The sequence below is a fragment of the Nerophis lumbriciformis genome, linkage group LG22 (genome assembly GCF_033978685.3).
Source record: "Nerophis lumbriciformis linkage group LG22, RoL_Nlum_v2.1, whole genome shotgun sequence".
In the NCBI taxonomy this organism is placed as follows: Eukaryota; Metazoa; Chordata; class Actinopteri; order Syngnathiformes; family Syngnathidae; genus Nerophis; species Nerophis lumbriciformis.
The window spans coordinates 8,779,736-8,797,287 of NC_084569.2; the positions used below are offsets into that span (position 1 = coordinate 8,779,736).

General features: G+C 41.4%; 1 protein-coding gene across 1 annotated transcript; it reads right to left on the bottom strand.

The window, feature by feature from the left end:
* Window positions 1-8,991: 8,991 nt before the first annotated feature.
* LOC133615596 (uncharacterized) lies at window positions 8,992-17,547 on the bottom strand. Its single transcript, XM_061974312.1, has 2 exons — window positions 17,212-17,547; window positions 8,992-11,057 (listed from the first exon to the last, which is right to left on the bottom strand). The coding sequence occupies exons 1-2, from the start codon at window positions 17,401-17,403 to the stop codon at window positions 9,345-9,347; spliced, it is 1,905 nt and encodes a 634-aa protein (XP_061830296.1). The 5' UTR covers window positions 17,404-17,547; the 3' UTR covers window positions 8,992-9,344.
* Between the last annotated feature and the right edge of the window lie 5 nt (window positions 17,548-17,552).

Consider the following 17,552-nt stretch of genomic DNA (forward strand, 5'->3'; position numbering starts at 1 on the left):
AAAGGATTCTCAGACTGAAGTCTAGTACCCGCACTCTTTTACTATGAAGCCACGTTGATGTAACACGTGGCTTGGCATTGTCTTGCTGAAATAAGCAGGGGCGTCCATGGTAACGTTGCTTGGATGGCAACATATGTTGCTCCAAAACCTGTATGTACCTTTCAGCATTAATTGCGCCTTCACAGATGTGTAAGTTACCCATGTCTTGGGCACTAATACACCCTCCTACCTGGAACTCAAAATTTGCAAGTATCACCGTTTTAGTGACCTGCACTCACTTATCACTTTAGCTCAGACCTGGGGAAATTAAGGCCCGGGGGCCACATGCGGCCTATTAAGCTTTTCAATCTGGCCCGTCGGACATTCTCAAATAATTTTTGTAGATGTTTAAAGGGGAACATTATCACCAGACCTATGTAAGCGTCAATATATACCTTGATGTTGCAGAAAAAAGACCATATATTTTTTTAACCGATTTCCGAACTCTAAATGGGTGAATTTTGGCGAATTAAACGCCTTTCTATTATTCGCTCTCGGGAAGCAATCCACCATTTTCTCACTTTCGTCGGTGTGTTGTCGGAGGGTGTAACAACACGAACAGGGACGGATTCAAGTTGCACCAGTGGCCCAAAGATGCGAAAGTGGCAAGAAATTGGACGAAATGTGTTCAAAATACGAGGGTGTGGGGAAAGCCGACGAAATGGTCAGTCGTTTGTTCCGCACACTTTACCGACGAAAGCTATGCTACGACAGAGATGGCAAGAATGTGTGGATATCCTGCGACACTCAAAGCAGATGCATTTCCAACGATAAAGTCAAAGAAATCTGCCGCCAGACCCCCATTGAATCTGCCGGAGTGTGTGAGCAATTCAGGGACAAAGGACCTCGGTAGCACGGCAAGCAATGGCGGCAGTTTGTTCCCGCAGACGAGCGAGCTAAACCCCCTGGATGTCTTGGCTCACACCGTCCCTTATGCCACCGAAGATGATCAAGAGAAGAATATCGACCCTAGCTTCCCTGGCCTGCTGACATCAACTCCAAAACTGGACAGATCAGCTTTCAGGAAAAGAGAGCAGATGAGGGTATGTCTACAGAATATATTAATTGATGAAAACTTTATTCATTACTCGCAGTTTTACGTAAATTATTATACATAAACTGTGTTTACCAATAATTTAGCTTATAAACATTTATTTTTTTCAATCATTCGAGTACATTCAGGTAGTCTTGTGTAATGCAGTATTTTGTGTCTATTTAGGTATGGTTAACCTGAGTGCTGAAATCGTGGAAAAATATATGTTCTTAGCGCGCCTGAAATGGGCTGTCTGCACTCTCAAAGTGCATGTTGTTGCCAAATGTATTTCATATGCTGTAAACCTAGTTCATAGTTGTTAGTAATTATCTTATCAGACAGTGTTAAGCCGCTGAAATCCGAGTCTGAATCCGAGCTAATGTCGCTATACCTTGCTGTTTGTTTGTATTAGCATCACTGTGTGACGTCACAGGAAAATGGACGGGTGTATATAACGATGGTTAAAATCAGGCACTTTGAAGCTTTTTTTAGGGATATTGCGTGATGGGTAAAATTTTGAAAAAAACTTCGAAAAATAAAATAAGCCACTGGGAACTGATTTTTAATGGTTTTAACCCTTCTGAAATTGTGATAATGTTCCCCTTTAAGATGGAAAGTGTAGCTGCCATTATGATGTGCAGTGATGTTTTCTAATGACCGTAAGTCTTCAACTATACAAAGTATTTCAATGGTTGGAATCTGCGCTTTTGCATGATATACGAGTTACTATGGTAATTTAATTACCGTATTGTTCGGAGTATAAGTCGCACCGGCCGAAAATGCATAATAAAGGGACGGCGTGGCGCAGTGGAAAAGTGGCCGTGCGCGACCCGAGGGTCCCTGGTTCAATCCCCACCTAGTACCAACCTCGTCATGTCCGTTGTGTCCTGAGCAAGACACTTCACCCTTGCTCCTGATGGGTGCTGGTTAGCACCTTGCATGGCAGCTCCCTCCATCAGTGTGTGAATGTGTGTGTGAATGGGTAAATGTGGAAGTAGTGTCAAAGCGCTTTGAGTACCTTGAAGGTAGAAAAGCGCTATACAAGTACAACCCATTTATCATTTAATTTAAAGAAGGAAAAAAACATATAAGTCGCACTGGAGTATAAATCGCATTTTTTTGGGAAATTTATTTGATAAAACCCAACACCAAAAATAGACTAGAGATGTCCGATAATATCGGAAATTATCGGTATGGTTTTTTTTATTATCGGTATCGTTATTTTTTTAAATTATTAAATCAACATAAAAACACAAGATACACTTACAATTCTCCATTCACACTCATTCACACAAAAGGGTTGTTTCTTTCTGTTATTAATATTCTGGTTCCTACATTATATATCAATATATATCAATACAGTCTGCAAGGGATACAGTTATTAATATTAACAATATATCAATATATATCAATACAGTCTGCAAGGGATACAGTCCGTAAGCACACATGATTGTGCGTGCTGCTGGTCCACTAATAGTACTAACCTTTAACACTTAATTTTACTCATTTTCATTAATTACTAGTTTCTATGTAACTGTTTTTATATTGTTTTACTTTCTTTTTTATTCAAGAAAATGTTTTTAATATATTTATCTTGTTTTATTTTATTAATTTTTTTTAAAAGTACCTTATCTTCACCATACCTGGTTGTCCAAATTAGGCATAATAATGTGTTAATTCCACGACTGTATATATCGGTTGATATCGGTATCGGTTGATATCAGCTGTTGAGCAGTAGAGAATATGAAGGGATTTTTGGCCTAGAAATTTTTTTGCTTTATTTATTACTGACATATTTCTTGCCACTTTATGTTGAATATTTTTAATGGAATTTTCAGTTCATTTTATCATCTATTATTATACCCAAAATGTGATTTATTTTACTCTTTCTATGTCTGTATATTAATACCGTATTTTTCGGACTATAAGTCACAGTTTTTTTCATAGTTTGGCGGGGGGTGCGACTTATACTCAGGAGCGACTTATGTGTGAAATTATTAACACATTACCGTAAAATATCAAATAATATTATTGATCTCATTCACGTAAGAGACTAGACGTATAAGATTTCATGGGATTTAGCGATTAGGAGTGACAGATTGTTTGGTAAACGTATAGCATGTTCTATATGTTATAGTTATTTGAATGACTCTTACCATAATATGTTACGTTAACATACCAGTTGGTTATTTATGCCTCATATAACGTACACTTATTCAGCCTGTTGTTCACTATTCTTTATTTATTTTAAATTGCCTTTCAAATGTCTATTCTTGGTGTTGGCTTTTATCAAATACATTTCCCTCAAAAATGCGACTTATACTCCAGTGCGACTTATATATGTTTTTCCCCTTCTTTATTATGCATTTTCGGCTGGTGCAACTTATACTCCGAAAAATACGGTAGTTACTATGGTAATCTAATTAGTTACTATGGTCATCTAATTAGTTACTATGGTCATCTAAGTCACAGACGAGGCACCAAGCAGTGTGCGTGGGGAGCGTTTCCACAGAGTGTTTCCATAGCAGCCAGCCTGAAATGTGGGTGTCAGGGACAGACGCGAAAGGAGATTTTTACAACAAAATTATAAAACTTAGTGCTATATCAGATATATCAGATTGTAGCTGTGTTTTTTTTTACCCTTTGCGTTCATATTTCACTGTGTTTGTTGCATTTTTGTTGCGTTTCGCTTGATTGTAAAATATGTGGATCGAGAAGGGGTGTGACGTTCATATGTTGTCAATATTCAGTGTTTTATCCTCTATAGTTAATATTGTAAATCACAATATTTAAAAAAAAAAAAAAGTAAATTCAATTTCATTTCTCAAAGGGGAACATTATCACCAGACCTATGTAAGCGTCAATATATACCTTGATGTTGCAGAAAAAAGAACATATATTTTTTTAACCGATTTCCGAACTCTAAATGGGTGAATTTTGGCGAATTAAACGTCTTTCTATTATTTGCTCTCGGTTGTGACGTCACATCGGGAAGCAATCCGCCATTTTCTCACTTTCGTCGGTGTGTTGTCGGAGGGTGTAACAACACGAACAGGGACAAATTCAAGTTGCACCAGTGGCCCAAAGATGGGAAAGTGGCAAGAAATTGGACGAAATTTGTTCAAAATGCGAGGGTGTGGGGAAAGCCGACGAAATTCCGCACACTTTACCGACGAAAGCTATGCTACGACAGAGATGGCAAGAATGTGTGGATATCCTGCGACGCTCAAAGCAGATGCATTTCCAACGATAAAGTCAAAGAAATCTGCCGCCAGACCCCCATTGAATCTGCCGGAGTGTGTGAGCTATTCAGGGACAAAGGACCTCGGTAGCACGGCAAGCAATGGCGGCAGTTTGTTCCCGCAGACGAGCGAGCTAAACCCCCTGGATGTCTTGGCTCACACCGTCCCTTATGCCACCGAAGATGATCTAGCTTCCCTGGCCTGCTGACATCAACTCCAAAACTGGACAGATGAGCTTTCAGGAAAAGAGAGCAGATGAGGGTATGTCTACAGAATATATTAATTGATGAACACTTTATTCATTTCTCGCGGTTTTACGTAAATTATTATACATACCGTAAACTGTGTTTACCAATAATTTACCTTAAAAACATTTATTTTTTTCAATCATTCGAGTAAATTCGGGTAGTCTTGTGTAATGCAGTATTTTGTGTCTATTTAGGTATGGTTAACCTGAGTGCTGAAATCGTGGAAAAATATATGTTCTTAGCGCGCCTGAAATGGGCTGTCTGCACTCTCAAAGTGCATGTTGTTGCCAAATGTATTTCATATGCTGTAAACCTAGTTCATAGTTGTTAGTAATTATCTTATCAGACAGTGTTAAGCCGCTGAAATCCGAGTCTGAATCCGAGCTAATGTCGCTATACCTTGCTGTTTGTTTGTGTTGGCATCACTGTGTGACGTCACAGGAAAATGGACGGGTGTATATAACGATGGTTAAAATCAGGCACTTAGAAACTTTTTTTAGGGATATTGCGTGATGGGTAAAATTTTGAAAAAAACTTCGAAAAATAAAATAAGCCACTGGGAACTGATTTTTAATGGTTTTAACCCTTTTGAAGTTGTGATAATGTTCCCCTTTAAGATGTAAAGTGTAGCTGCCATTATGATGTGCAGTGATGTTTTCTAATGACCGTAAGTCTTCAACTATACAAAGTATTTCAATGGTTGGAATCTGCGCTTTTGCATGATATACTAGTTACTATGGTAATCTAATTACCGTATTTTTCGGAGTATAAGTCGCTCCGCAGTATAAGTCGCACCGGCCGAAAATGCATAATAAAGAAGGGAAAAAACATATATAAGTCGCACTGGAGTATAAGTCGTATTTTTTGGGGAAATTTATTTGATAAAACCCAACACCAAAAATAGACTAGAGATGTCCGATAATATCGGAAATGATCGGTATCGTTATTTTTAAAATGTTTTATTATTAAATCAACATAAAAAAACACAAGATACACTTACAATTAGTGCACCAACCCAAAAAACCTTCCTCCCCCATTCACACTCATTCACACAAAAGGGTTGTTTCTTTCTGTTATTAATATTCTGGTTCCTACATTATATATTAATATATATCAATACAGTCTGCAAGGGATACAGTTATTAATATTAACAATATATCAATATATATCAATACAGTCTGCAAGGGATACAGTTCGTAAGCACACATGATTGTGCGTGCTGCTGCTCCACTAATAGTACTAACCTTTAACACTTAATTTTACTCATTTTCATTAATTACTAGTTTCAATGTAACTGTTTTTATATTGTTTTACTTTCTTTTTTATTCAAGAATTTTTTTTAAATTTATTTATCTTATTTTATAATTTTTTTTTAAAAGTACCTTATCTTCACCATACCTGGTTGTCCAAATTAGGCATAATAATGTGTTAATTCCACGACTGTATATATCGGTTGATATCAGCTGTTGAGCAGTAGAGAATATGAAGGGATTTTTGGCCCAGAAAATATTTTGCTTTATTTATTACTGACATATTTCTTGCCACTTTATGTTGAATATTTTTAATGGAATTTTCAGTTCATTTTTTCATCTATTATTATACCCAAAATGTGATTTATTTCACTCTATGTCTGTATACTAGTACCGTATTTTTCGGACTATAAGTCGCAGTTTTTTTCATAGTTTGGCCGGGGGTGCGACTTACACTCAGGAGCGACTTATGTGTGAAATTATTAACACATTAGCGTAAAATATCAAATAATATTATTGATCTCATTCACGTAAGAGACTAGACGTATAAGATTTCATGGGATTTAGCGATTAGGAGTGACAGATTGTTTGGTAAACGTATAGCATGTTCTATATGTTATAGTTATTTGAATGACTCTTACCATAATATGTTACGTTAACATACCAGTTGGTTATTTATGCCTCATATAACGTACACTTATTCACTATTCTTTATTTATTTTAAATTGCCTTTCAAATGTCTATTCTTGGTGTTGGCTTTTATCAAATACATTTCCCTCAAAAATGCGACTTATACTCCAGTGCGACTTATATATGTTTTTCCCCTTCTTTATTATGCATTTTCGGCTGGTGCAACTTATACTCCGAAAAATACGGTAGTTACTATGGTAATCTAATTAGTTACTATGGTCATCTAATTAGTTACTATGGTCATCTAAGTCACAGACGAGGCACCAAGCAGTGTGCGTGGGGAGCGTTTCCACAGAGTGTTTCCATAGCAGCCAGCCTGAAATGTGGGTGTCAGGGACAGACGTGAAAGGAGATTTTTACAACAAAGTTATAAAACTTAGTGCTATATCAGATATATCAGATTGTAGCTGGGGTTTTTTTTACCCTTCGCGTTCATATTTCACTGTGTTTGTTGCATTTTTGTTGCGTTTCGCTTGATTGTAAAATATGTGGATCGAGAAGGGGTGTGACGTTCATATGTTGTCAATATTCAGTGTTTTATCCTCTATAGTTAATATTGTAAATCACAATATTTAAAAAAAAAAAAAAAAATTAAATTCCATTTCGTTTCTTAAGGCGGTCTGTCATAACGATTTTAGCATTCAGAAAATTATTGTGAGGTTTTGTATTAGTGTTCCTAAAAATAGATATACCGGCCCCAAGACACATTTTATTCTCTAAATTTGCCCCCCCGAAGCAAATAATTGCCCAGGCCTGCTTTAGCTTCTAACATGTGGTTTGTACTCGCAGGTAGGAGAGTTCAACGACAATTCAACAGGGATGTCCTGATCAACATTTTTGGGACTTGCGTCCCGATCAACATTTTTGGCATCTGATCCCATTTCGAGTCCCGATCCGATAATTTGATAATAGATTATAGAACTGAAAATATTTTACAGCAAGTCACTAAAGCAGTGGCTCTTAACCTGGGTTCGATCGAATCGTAGGGGTTCGGTGAGAAGGCCTCAGGGGTTCCGCCGCGGAGGTCATGTAAAATGAGATCTTGGCCCAAGTGGAGGAGTTCAAGTACCTCGAGTTCACGAGTGGATCGTGAGATCGACAGGCGGATCGGTGCGGCGTCCTCAGTAACGCGGACGCTGTATCGATCCGTTGTGGTGAAGAAGGAGCTGAGCCGGAAGGCAAAGCTCTCAATTTACCGGTCGATCTACGTTCCCATCCTCACCTACGGTCATGAGCTTTGGGTTATGATCGAAAGGACAAGATCACGGGTACAAGCGGCCAAAATGAGTTTCCTCCGCCGGGTGGCGGGGCTCTCCCTTAGAGATAGGGTGAGAAGCTCTGTCATCCGGGGGGGAGCTCAAAGTAAAGCCGCTGCTTCTCCACATGGAGAGGAGCCAGATGAGGTGGTTCGGGCATCTGGTCAGGATGCCACCCGAACGCCTCCCTAGGGAGGTGTTTAGATCACGTCTGACCAGTAGGAGGCCATAGGGAAGACCCAGGACACGTTGGGAAGACTATGTCTCCCAGATGGCCTGGGAACACCTTGGGATCCCCCGGGAGAAGCTGGACGAAGTGGCTGGGTAGTAGAGATGCGCGGTTTGCGGACACAACCGCGGAGTCCGCGGATTATCCGCGGGTCGGGCGGTTGAAATAAAAAAAAAATTAGATTTTAAATAGATTCAGGCGGGTGGCAGTTAAACCAATTCGGAAATATATATACATAGTTAAATGTTGTTACCCACATACGAAAAACGAGCAGGCACCTGCAGCATATGCCACAACAGAAGAAGAAGAAAAAAAAAAAGATGGCAACGCCGGCAGCAAACGTGGTACGCGACAAACTAAAAAAGGGAATACTAAAGACCAGGGGAAAAAAAGGCCAGAAAAGTTCAGCTTGGACTCGTTTTTATGAGGTTGTAAATCAGGATGATAGTAATGCTGGCTACGTGATTTGCAAGAGCTGCGACGCTGTTTATGTCTACGACAGTCACAAAACCGGGACATCTAACATGGTGCATCACATTTGTGCAAAACCCCGAATCTCCACAAACACCCTGAGCATGAGCAGTTTCGTCCGCCGTGATCCCAGAAGAGTGCCACAGGATGTTAAAACAAGATAGAACGCAGCTGCCTGCAGCAGTTTGAGTGGCGCGAGCGCGCTTGGAGGTGCGCTCAGCGCGGCTCCCAGATGATTGCGCACTGGTGTGCGTCTGGGCCGTGGCAGCGTGGCACGCGTTGAATGTCTCTGCTGCATTGGATCAGTCTCCTTTCTTTAACAGGCAAAAGCTTTATAACCTCACTAATGCCTTGCATCGTCTATATTAGATATATAACAGCGGGCGGGTGCGGTTTTGAATAAATGTTAGTTCGGGTGGATGGCGGATGGTTGACGACTTTTGTGATGCGGTTGCGGATGAAATAATTGCCTATCCGCGCATCTCTACTGGGTAGACCTCGGATAAGCGGAAGAAAATGGATGGATGGATAAATACCGCAAAGGGACATTTAATTTGAATTCAGTTTATGGTAAATACCTGTTGTGTTTGTATGGTTATTTCTTACATACTCAATGTATATATTCCGTATATAATTTGATCTAAAAATGAATGAGCGTGTGCACCAGCAGTAGTACTTCCCAAATGGGTAAAACAAAACGAACATAAAAGCTCTTTTCAAACTCTTAATGCATTATACAAAAGACGTACATGAGGTGAATTCTGATTCAAGAGTTGTAGAAAAAAAACTAATTAACTCAAAGACTAAACTTGGTGGCTACCAAAAAGAATCCTTATAAAGTCACACTTGCCCTGATTGTCAGTTAAACCTGAAAGTAAGGTTACTATCATTCATTGAGCAAAGGGCACAGGTTACTGTTGTATCTGAGCAGCTGGATGCGTTCAAAGTAGTCGTCGGTTAGAAAGTTCCTTTGCAGGGTAACCAGGTTGCCTTTCTGGCTGAAGAGCCTCTGGACGGGCGCCGTGGACGGCAGCGTGGTGTTGTACTTGAGGAAGAGCTGCTTCACCCTCGGGAAGTCTTGCAGGCACTCCAAGCTCTTCCCCGTTCCTTCCACGTACGAGCGGATCTCCTCCGTGACGCCCCGTTCCTGGTTGTGCGAGGAGTTTTTCGCCGAGCCGTAGCTGAAAAAATCGTCCTCCGATTCGATGGTGGACACGTTGCGGCAGGGGTTGGTCTCGGCCACGTCGGCGGGCTCCACCAGGGACGCCATCGTGGCGAGCTGGGAGCACATCTCCTCCCTCTCGGAGGCGGCCAGCCACCACAGGCGGAACTGAGGGGTGGTCGCCGTGGCAAACTTGGCCTCGCTGCTGGAGAACAACTCCCTGAACCTCACGTTGATGGCCGTCACCATGGCGAGGATGACGTCGCCAAAGTACTTGGCCGCGTCCTTGTGCTCGTTGAGCTTGTTCTTCAGACTGAGCACGGTCGGGATGACGAGGCCCAAGTAGCACTTCTGCTCCGCCTGGAAAAGCTCCAGCGCAAACGCCAGCGGGTGGAAGACGGTGACGTACTCTTTGAGGAAGTCCATCTCCTCGGGCTGCAGCCGCGTGACGTCCAGGCGCGCCGAGAGCTCCGTCAGCTCTCGCTCTGTGAGGGAGACGACCTTCTGCAGGGCGGAGTACTCCACGTTCCAGCGTACGACCGACGGAACGAACAGCGGCATCTTCTTGATCTCCTCCGCCGCCTCCATGCCGACTTGGAGATGGTGGCATTTGCTCCAAATGGAGTAGACCTTGGACATGGCGCTGTAGTAAAGCTGGCACGTGGGTCCTTGTGACACGGCCTGCCAAAAGTCCTCGGTGACTATCTGCTCCAAGGTGTGTGAGGCGCAGCGTTGCACCGTGGGCAGGAACAGGAGCATATCCTGCTCCGGCTCGGCTTCCAAGACGGCGCTCACGTTGTCAAACATCCCGATGTCGTCGTCGCTGTCCGTGCTGTCCACCGCGAACTCCTTGAAGACGTTGACGAAGGGGCTGGCGTTGTCGGTAACGGTGGTCTGGACTTTACTTTCGACGTTGTACGCCGAGTGCATGTCGTGGATCTTCCCCGCCAGGCTGTCGTGCGTCAACCTACCCTGCAGTCTGGCGAAGCCCAGGGCGGCGGACTTCCTCTCCAGCGAGTCTCCGTCGATCCAGTGGCACGTCATGCCGAAGAAGCTGCCGTTGTTGGCGCTCCACACGTCCGCCGTCGTGCACACGTACTGGACCGTGGCCAGTTTGGCCATCAGCTCCACACGCATCTTGGAGAAACTCAGGTCCACCTTGGCGAACAACGTGATCCTGTCCATGGACCTGAGGCCCTCGGTTAAGCCGGCGATGAGCTTCTGGAAACCCGGCTGCTCCAGCACGTGGAATGACTGACAGTCCTCCACGATGTAGTTGAAGATGAGCTGGTCGATCTTGGCTTGGTTCATGCATTTGGAGATGATCTCCGCTTTGAGCCGTTTCAGTTGACCCTGTCGACTGTCCTCGCCGTTGTACTCCTCCCGCCGCCGTCCTCTTTTGGCATCTGGCCTGGCCTCACAGCCTAAATGCGTCCTCTGAAAAACATGCAGCCTTTTTACTATTTGTTGACATGCTTCAGAAGACAGAGTAACATTTTGTACACCAACATGACTACCGTATTTTCCGCACTATTAGCCGCACCTAAAAACCACAAATTTACTCAAAAGCTGACAGTGCGGCTTATAACCCGGTGCGCTTTATATATGGATTAATATTAAGATTCATTTTCATAAAGTTTCGGTCTCGCAACTACGGTAAACAGCCGCCATCTTTTTTCCTCGTAGAAGAGGAAGTGCTTCTTCTTCTACGCAAGCAACCGCCAAGGTAAGCACCCGCCCCCATAGAACAGGAAGCGCTTCTTCTTCTACTGTAAGCAACCACCCGCCCGCGTAGAAGAAGAAGAAGCGCGCGGATATTACGTTTCATTTCTTTTGTGTGTTTACATCTGTAAAGACCACAAAATGGCTCCTACTAAGCGACAGGTTTCCAAGACGCAATCTCTCCATCCGCACACGGACTACTATTTCACAGCAACTGCCTAAAGACTTTCAAGAAAAGCTGGCTACTTTCCGTGCATATTGTAAAAACAAGATAGCTGAAAAAAAGATCCGGCCAGAGAACATTATCAACATGGACGAGGTTCCACTGACTTTTGATATTCCTGTGAACCGCACTGTGGATACAACGGGAGCACGTACGGTGAATATTCGCACCACAGGGAATGAGAAGTCATCCTTCACTGTGGTTCTAGCTTGCCATGCTAATGGCCAGAAACTTCCACCCATGGTGATATTCAAAAGGAAGACCTTGCCAAAAGAGACCTTTCCAGCCGGCGTCATCATAAAAGCTAACTCGAAAGGATGGATGGATGAAGAAAAGATGAGCGAGTGGTTAAGGGAAGTTTACGCGAAGAGGCCGGGTGGCTTTTTTCACGCAGCTCCGTCCATGTTGATATACGACTCCATGCGCGCCCACATCACGCTGGTTTTTAATATATTATTAAAGTTTGACTGACCTATCTGACTGTTTTTTTGACATTCCTTTAGCGCACAACACACGGCATGCTAGCAGCTAACGGGCTATGATAGACTGACCATACGTCCTCTTTTCCCCGGACATGTCCTCTTTTGCCGAGCTGTCAGGGCGGAGTTTCTTAAATGCCTCAAATGTCCGGCATTTTGAGTTAGGGTTGCGTGTTTTTTCAATGTACGTTCAGGGTTAAGAAGGGGTTAAAATCAAAACAAATTGTGCGCGCAGCAGGAGGGGCAGAGACAGAGAGAGAGACAGAGTTATGATAAACGCGCATGCGTCGCCAGGCTCTGCTTTTTATCCATAGATTTATCACATTTAATTTTTTATTATCTATAGCAGTGTTTTTCAACCTTTTTTGAGCCAAGGCACATTTTTTGCATTGAAAAAATGCGGAGGCACACCACCAGCAGAAATCACTAAAAAAAGTCGCAATTTTTGGATATGACTTTAAACCATAACCAACCAAGCATCACTATAGCTCTTGTCTCAAAGTAGGTGTACTGTATCAATATAGCTCTTGTCTCAAAATAGGTGTACTGTCACCACCTGACTTATTTTGTATTTTTTGCTGTTTTCCTGTGTCTAATGTTTTAGTTCTTGTCTTACGCTCCTATTTTTTTTGTATTTTCCTATAGCAGTTTCGTGTCTTCCTTAGAGCGATATTTCCCGCATCTACTTTGTTTTAGCAATCAAGAATATTTCAGTTGTTTTTATCTATCTTTGTGGGGACATTGTTGATTGTCATGTCATGTTCGGATGTACTTTGTGGACGCCGTCTTGGCTCCACGGTAAGTCTTTGCTGTCGTCCAGCATTCTGTTTTTGTTTACTTTGTAGCCAGTTCAGTTTTAGTTTCGTTCTGCATAGCCTTCCCTAAGCTTCAATGCCTTTTCTTAGAGGCACTCACCTTTTGTTTATTTTTGGTTTAAGCATTAGATACGACGACAAACCCTTGTCGTCTCACACAACGTGTTCCAGACATCTACAAAGCAATTAACTACCGGCTCCCACCTACTGATACGGAAGAGTATTACACGGTTACGCTGCCGAGCTCTAGACAGCACCGACACACAACAACGGCACATAATTTGCAGATTATAATTAGTGGTTGGCAAAAAATATTTTTAACCCAAATATGTGAAATGACATCATCTCCCACGGCACACCAGACTGTATCTCACGGCACACTAGTGTGCCGCGGCACAGTGGTTGAAAAACACTGATCTATTGCAGGGGTGTCAAAAGTGTTGTTTTAAAGGCCCACGGCACATTCTAAAAATACTATTAAAATGAACAAAAACATAACAAAAGTGAAATAAGAAAGCTTAAAGGTTAAATGTAATTTAGAAAAAGTTGCAGTGTTAACTAATAAAACATAATATTGAATCAAAATCAATGTTATTATGAATTATTGACCTATCCAAGGTTCCCATTACTTCACATCAAATATTCCACTAAGGAAAATATTTTTGGTGGAATATTTTGCAATTTTGGTAAATAAATAACCCAAAAATGTATATTTTGTTGTTTTCTTACTGTACCGAAAATGAACCGAACCGTGACCTCTAAACCGAGGTACGTACCGAACCAAAATTTTTGTGTACCGTTACACCCCTAGTGGATACATTTAAAACAGCAGTTTCTTTCATTCAAAAAAATTCAGCTTATTTTTATACTTGGCAAACTCATCTCGCGGGCCGGATAAAACCTGTTCGTGGGCCTGACCCGACCCGCGGGCCGTACGTTTGACACCACTGTTAGACACATTCAATCTTGGCGAGGCGTGCAGTAATTACCACTGATCCCAATGCTTTTACTGTAATTGATAGGAACATTATTCAACATTTAATACAAGTGTAAGCCATTTTTCTCTGAGATAATTATTTTGGATGTGACGCACAGCGCTGTTATTGTTCAAAGGCTGAAAGGTGAATGGTAGGAAAAAGAGAGCTTATGCCTCATTTTACCAGACTCTCGGTTACAATAGTTTACAATTTGGGATGAGAAGCATCACTCGACACTGATCGTAGCTCTTTACTCTGTTGATCATATACCTTTCATGTCACTGAGGGAAAAAGTCAGTCCTTTTGGGTAGTTTTAATAAAAACTGTCCTCTCGCGAGATTTTTATATTGAAAAAAAAAAAATACCTTGAAAAAAAAATGTTACCTTGAAAAATTTTTTTTACCTAGAAAATCATTTTTTACCTTGAAAATCATTTTTAACCTTGAAATTTTTTTTTTTACCTTAAAAAATTTTTTTACCCAGAAAATGAGAGAAAAAAAAACTCTCACATACGCACCAAATGTTTGATTTGGTCTGGCTTTTGGAATTAAGTCTGCGCATGCGCAATAGTTTGCCAAAAACCACTACGATTAATTATTTAGTCTTCCAATTACAGGAAGCGCACTGTAAAAAAAAAAAAAAAGAGCTGACAAAATGATATAAAACACGAGATTTTAGGGAAAAATACTAAACTCTTATTTTTAGGGGTATTTTATTTTAAATTAAATATTAAAAACTTGCACTAAATTAATTTATATTATTATGTGTTGTCAACGTTGTACTTTTTTTTAATGTAATTGCCTGAAATAAATGAATAAAATAAAACTAAAAAACACACAAAAAAAAAAAAACTTAAATTATCTGTCCATGCAGCTAGTTAATTTGACTTGATAAGACATCCTAAACCAGACCTGGGCAAATTAAGGCCCGGGGCCCGTTAAGCTTTTCAATCTGGCCCGCCGGACATTCCCAAATATTTTTTTGAGATGTTTAAGATGGAAAGTGTAGCTGCCATTATGATCTGCGGTGATGTTTTTTTATTTTTTTAAATCTGTCCTTTCTAATCCATTTTCTACTGTGTGTTACTCTCGGTGTATCCTAGCCACTTTTTTTCAAATTATATTGTCTAAAAATGTATTTTCCTATCAATAACGTGACATTATCCCGCTTGGAATATACAGGTAAAAGCCAGTAAATTAGAATATTTTGAAAAACTTGATTTATTTCAGTAATTGCATTCAAAAGGTGTAACTTGTACATTATATTTATTCATTGCACACAGACTGATGCATTCAAATGTTTATTTCATTTAATTTTGATGATTTGAAGTGACAACAAATGAAAATCCAAAATTCCGTGTGTCACAAAATTAGAATATTACTTAAGGCTAATACAAAAAAGGGATTTTTAGAAATGTTGGCCAACTGAAAAGTATGAAAATGAAAAATATGAGCATGTACAATACTCAATACTTGGTTGGAGCTCCTTTTGCCTCAATTACTGCGTTAATGCGGCGTGGCATGGAGTCGATGAGTTTCTGGCACTGCTCAGGTGTTATGAGAGCCCAGGTTGCTCTGATAGTGGCCTTCAACTCCTCTGCGTTTTTGGGTCTGGCATTCTGCATCTTCCTTTTCACAATACCCCACAGATTTTCTATGGGGCTAAGGTCAGGGGAGTTGGCGGGCCAATTTAGAACAGAAATACCATGGTCCGTAAACAAGGCACGGGTAGATTTTGCGCTGTGTGCAGGCGCCAAGTCCTGTTGGAACTTGAAATCTCCATCTCCATAGAGCAGGTCAGCAGCAGGAAGCATGAAGTGCTCTAAAACTTGCTGGTAGACGGCTGCGTTGACCCTGGATCTCAGGAAACAGAGTGGACCGACACCAGCAGATGACATGGCACCCCAAACCATCACCCAACCATGCAAATTTTGCATTTCCTTTGGAAATCGAGGTCCCAGAGTCTGGAGGAAGACAGGAGAGGCACAGGATCCACGTTGCCTGAAGTCTAGTGTAAAGTTTCCACCATCAGTGATGGTTTGGGGTGCCATGTCATCTGCTAGTGTCGGTCCACTCTGTTTCCTGAGATCCAGGGTCAACGCAGCCGTCTACCAGCAAGTTTTAGAGCACTTCATGCTTCCTGCTGCTGACCTGCTCTATGGAGATGGAGATTTCAAGTTCCCACAGGACTTGGCGCCTGCACACAGCGCAAAATCTACCCGTGCCTGGTTTACGGACCATGGTATTTCTGTTCTAAATTGGCCCGCCAACTCCCCTGACCTTAGCCCCATAGAAAATCTGTGGGGTATTGTGAAAAAGAAGATGCAGAATGCCAGACCCAAAAACGCAGAAGAGTTGAAGGCCACTATCAGAGCAACCTGGGCTCTCATAACACCTGAGCAGTGCCAGAAACTCATCGACTCCATGCCACGCCGCATTAATGCAGTAATTGAGGCAAAAGGAGCTCCAACCAAGTATTGAGTATTGTACATGCTCATATTTTTCATTTTTATACTTTTCAGTTGGCCAACATTTCTAAAAATCCCTTTTTTGTATTAGCCTTAAGTAATATTCTAATTTTGTGACACACGGAATTTTGGATTTTCATTTGTTGCCACTTCAAATCATCAAAATTAAATGAAATAAACATTTGAATGCATCAGTCTGTGTGCAATGAATAAATATAATGTACAAGTTACACCTTTTGAATGCAATTACTGAAATAAATCAAGTTTTTCAAAATATTCTAATTTACTGGCTTTTACCTGTGTGTGTGTGTGTGTGTGTGTGTGTGTGTGTGTGTGTGTGTGTGTGTGTGTGTGTGTGTGTGTGTATATATATATATATATATATATATATATATATATATATGTGTGTACAGCCCCCAGCCAAATTAGTTTTTAACCCAATGCGGCCCCGAATCAAAGAATTTGGGGACCCCTGGTTTAATGCATCACAACAAGGCATATTGATGTGTTAATTCCACGACTGTATATATCGGTATCGGTTGATATCGGAATCGGTAGTTAAGAGTTGGACAATATCGGCAAAAAAGCCATTATCTCTAATTGTGATGTAAAGTCAATGGCTACAAAAATAAGTAAATAGCTATTAGAAATGTTAAATTGTGGCAAAAGTTGTGCCACACACACACTAAAAAATTACACCAGGAGCAGAACTTTGTTTAAAAAAAAAAAAAGAAGTTATATATATATATATATATAAAGATACATATGTGCCCCCACCCCCGTGGTAACCTCATTGTTTACGCCTCTGCGTGCAGACCTGTGTAGTTTCCTCACAACGCCCTACAATAGTCCGTCTTCAACACACGCCGAGTTGCAAAGTTGACCAAAAAAAAGGACTTTTGACTCACGTCCAAATGCTTCTTGAGGTTGGAGGTGGACGTCTTGGAGGTGGACAGCAGGTTGACCCGCGGCAGACACAGATTACATTGCACGATGATATTCTTCCCTTGATCTGCCTTGTACGTGAAATGGTGGCGATAACGCCAAGTGTGCATGGCCGACTTTGTCTCCCCGCAGCTTTCATTTTGCGAGGCGTCCATCTGACGGAGCCTGAATATCCGCCCAAAAAATGACCGAGAAGGACGCTGCGGGTCGTAATCCAATTTTAAGTAATCGCGATTACACGTAAAAGTAACGACGGTGGAGGCGAAATCCTCATGGAGGAAGAAAAAGGGGGCTGGACTTTGTT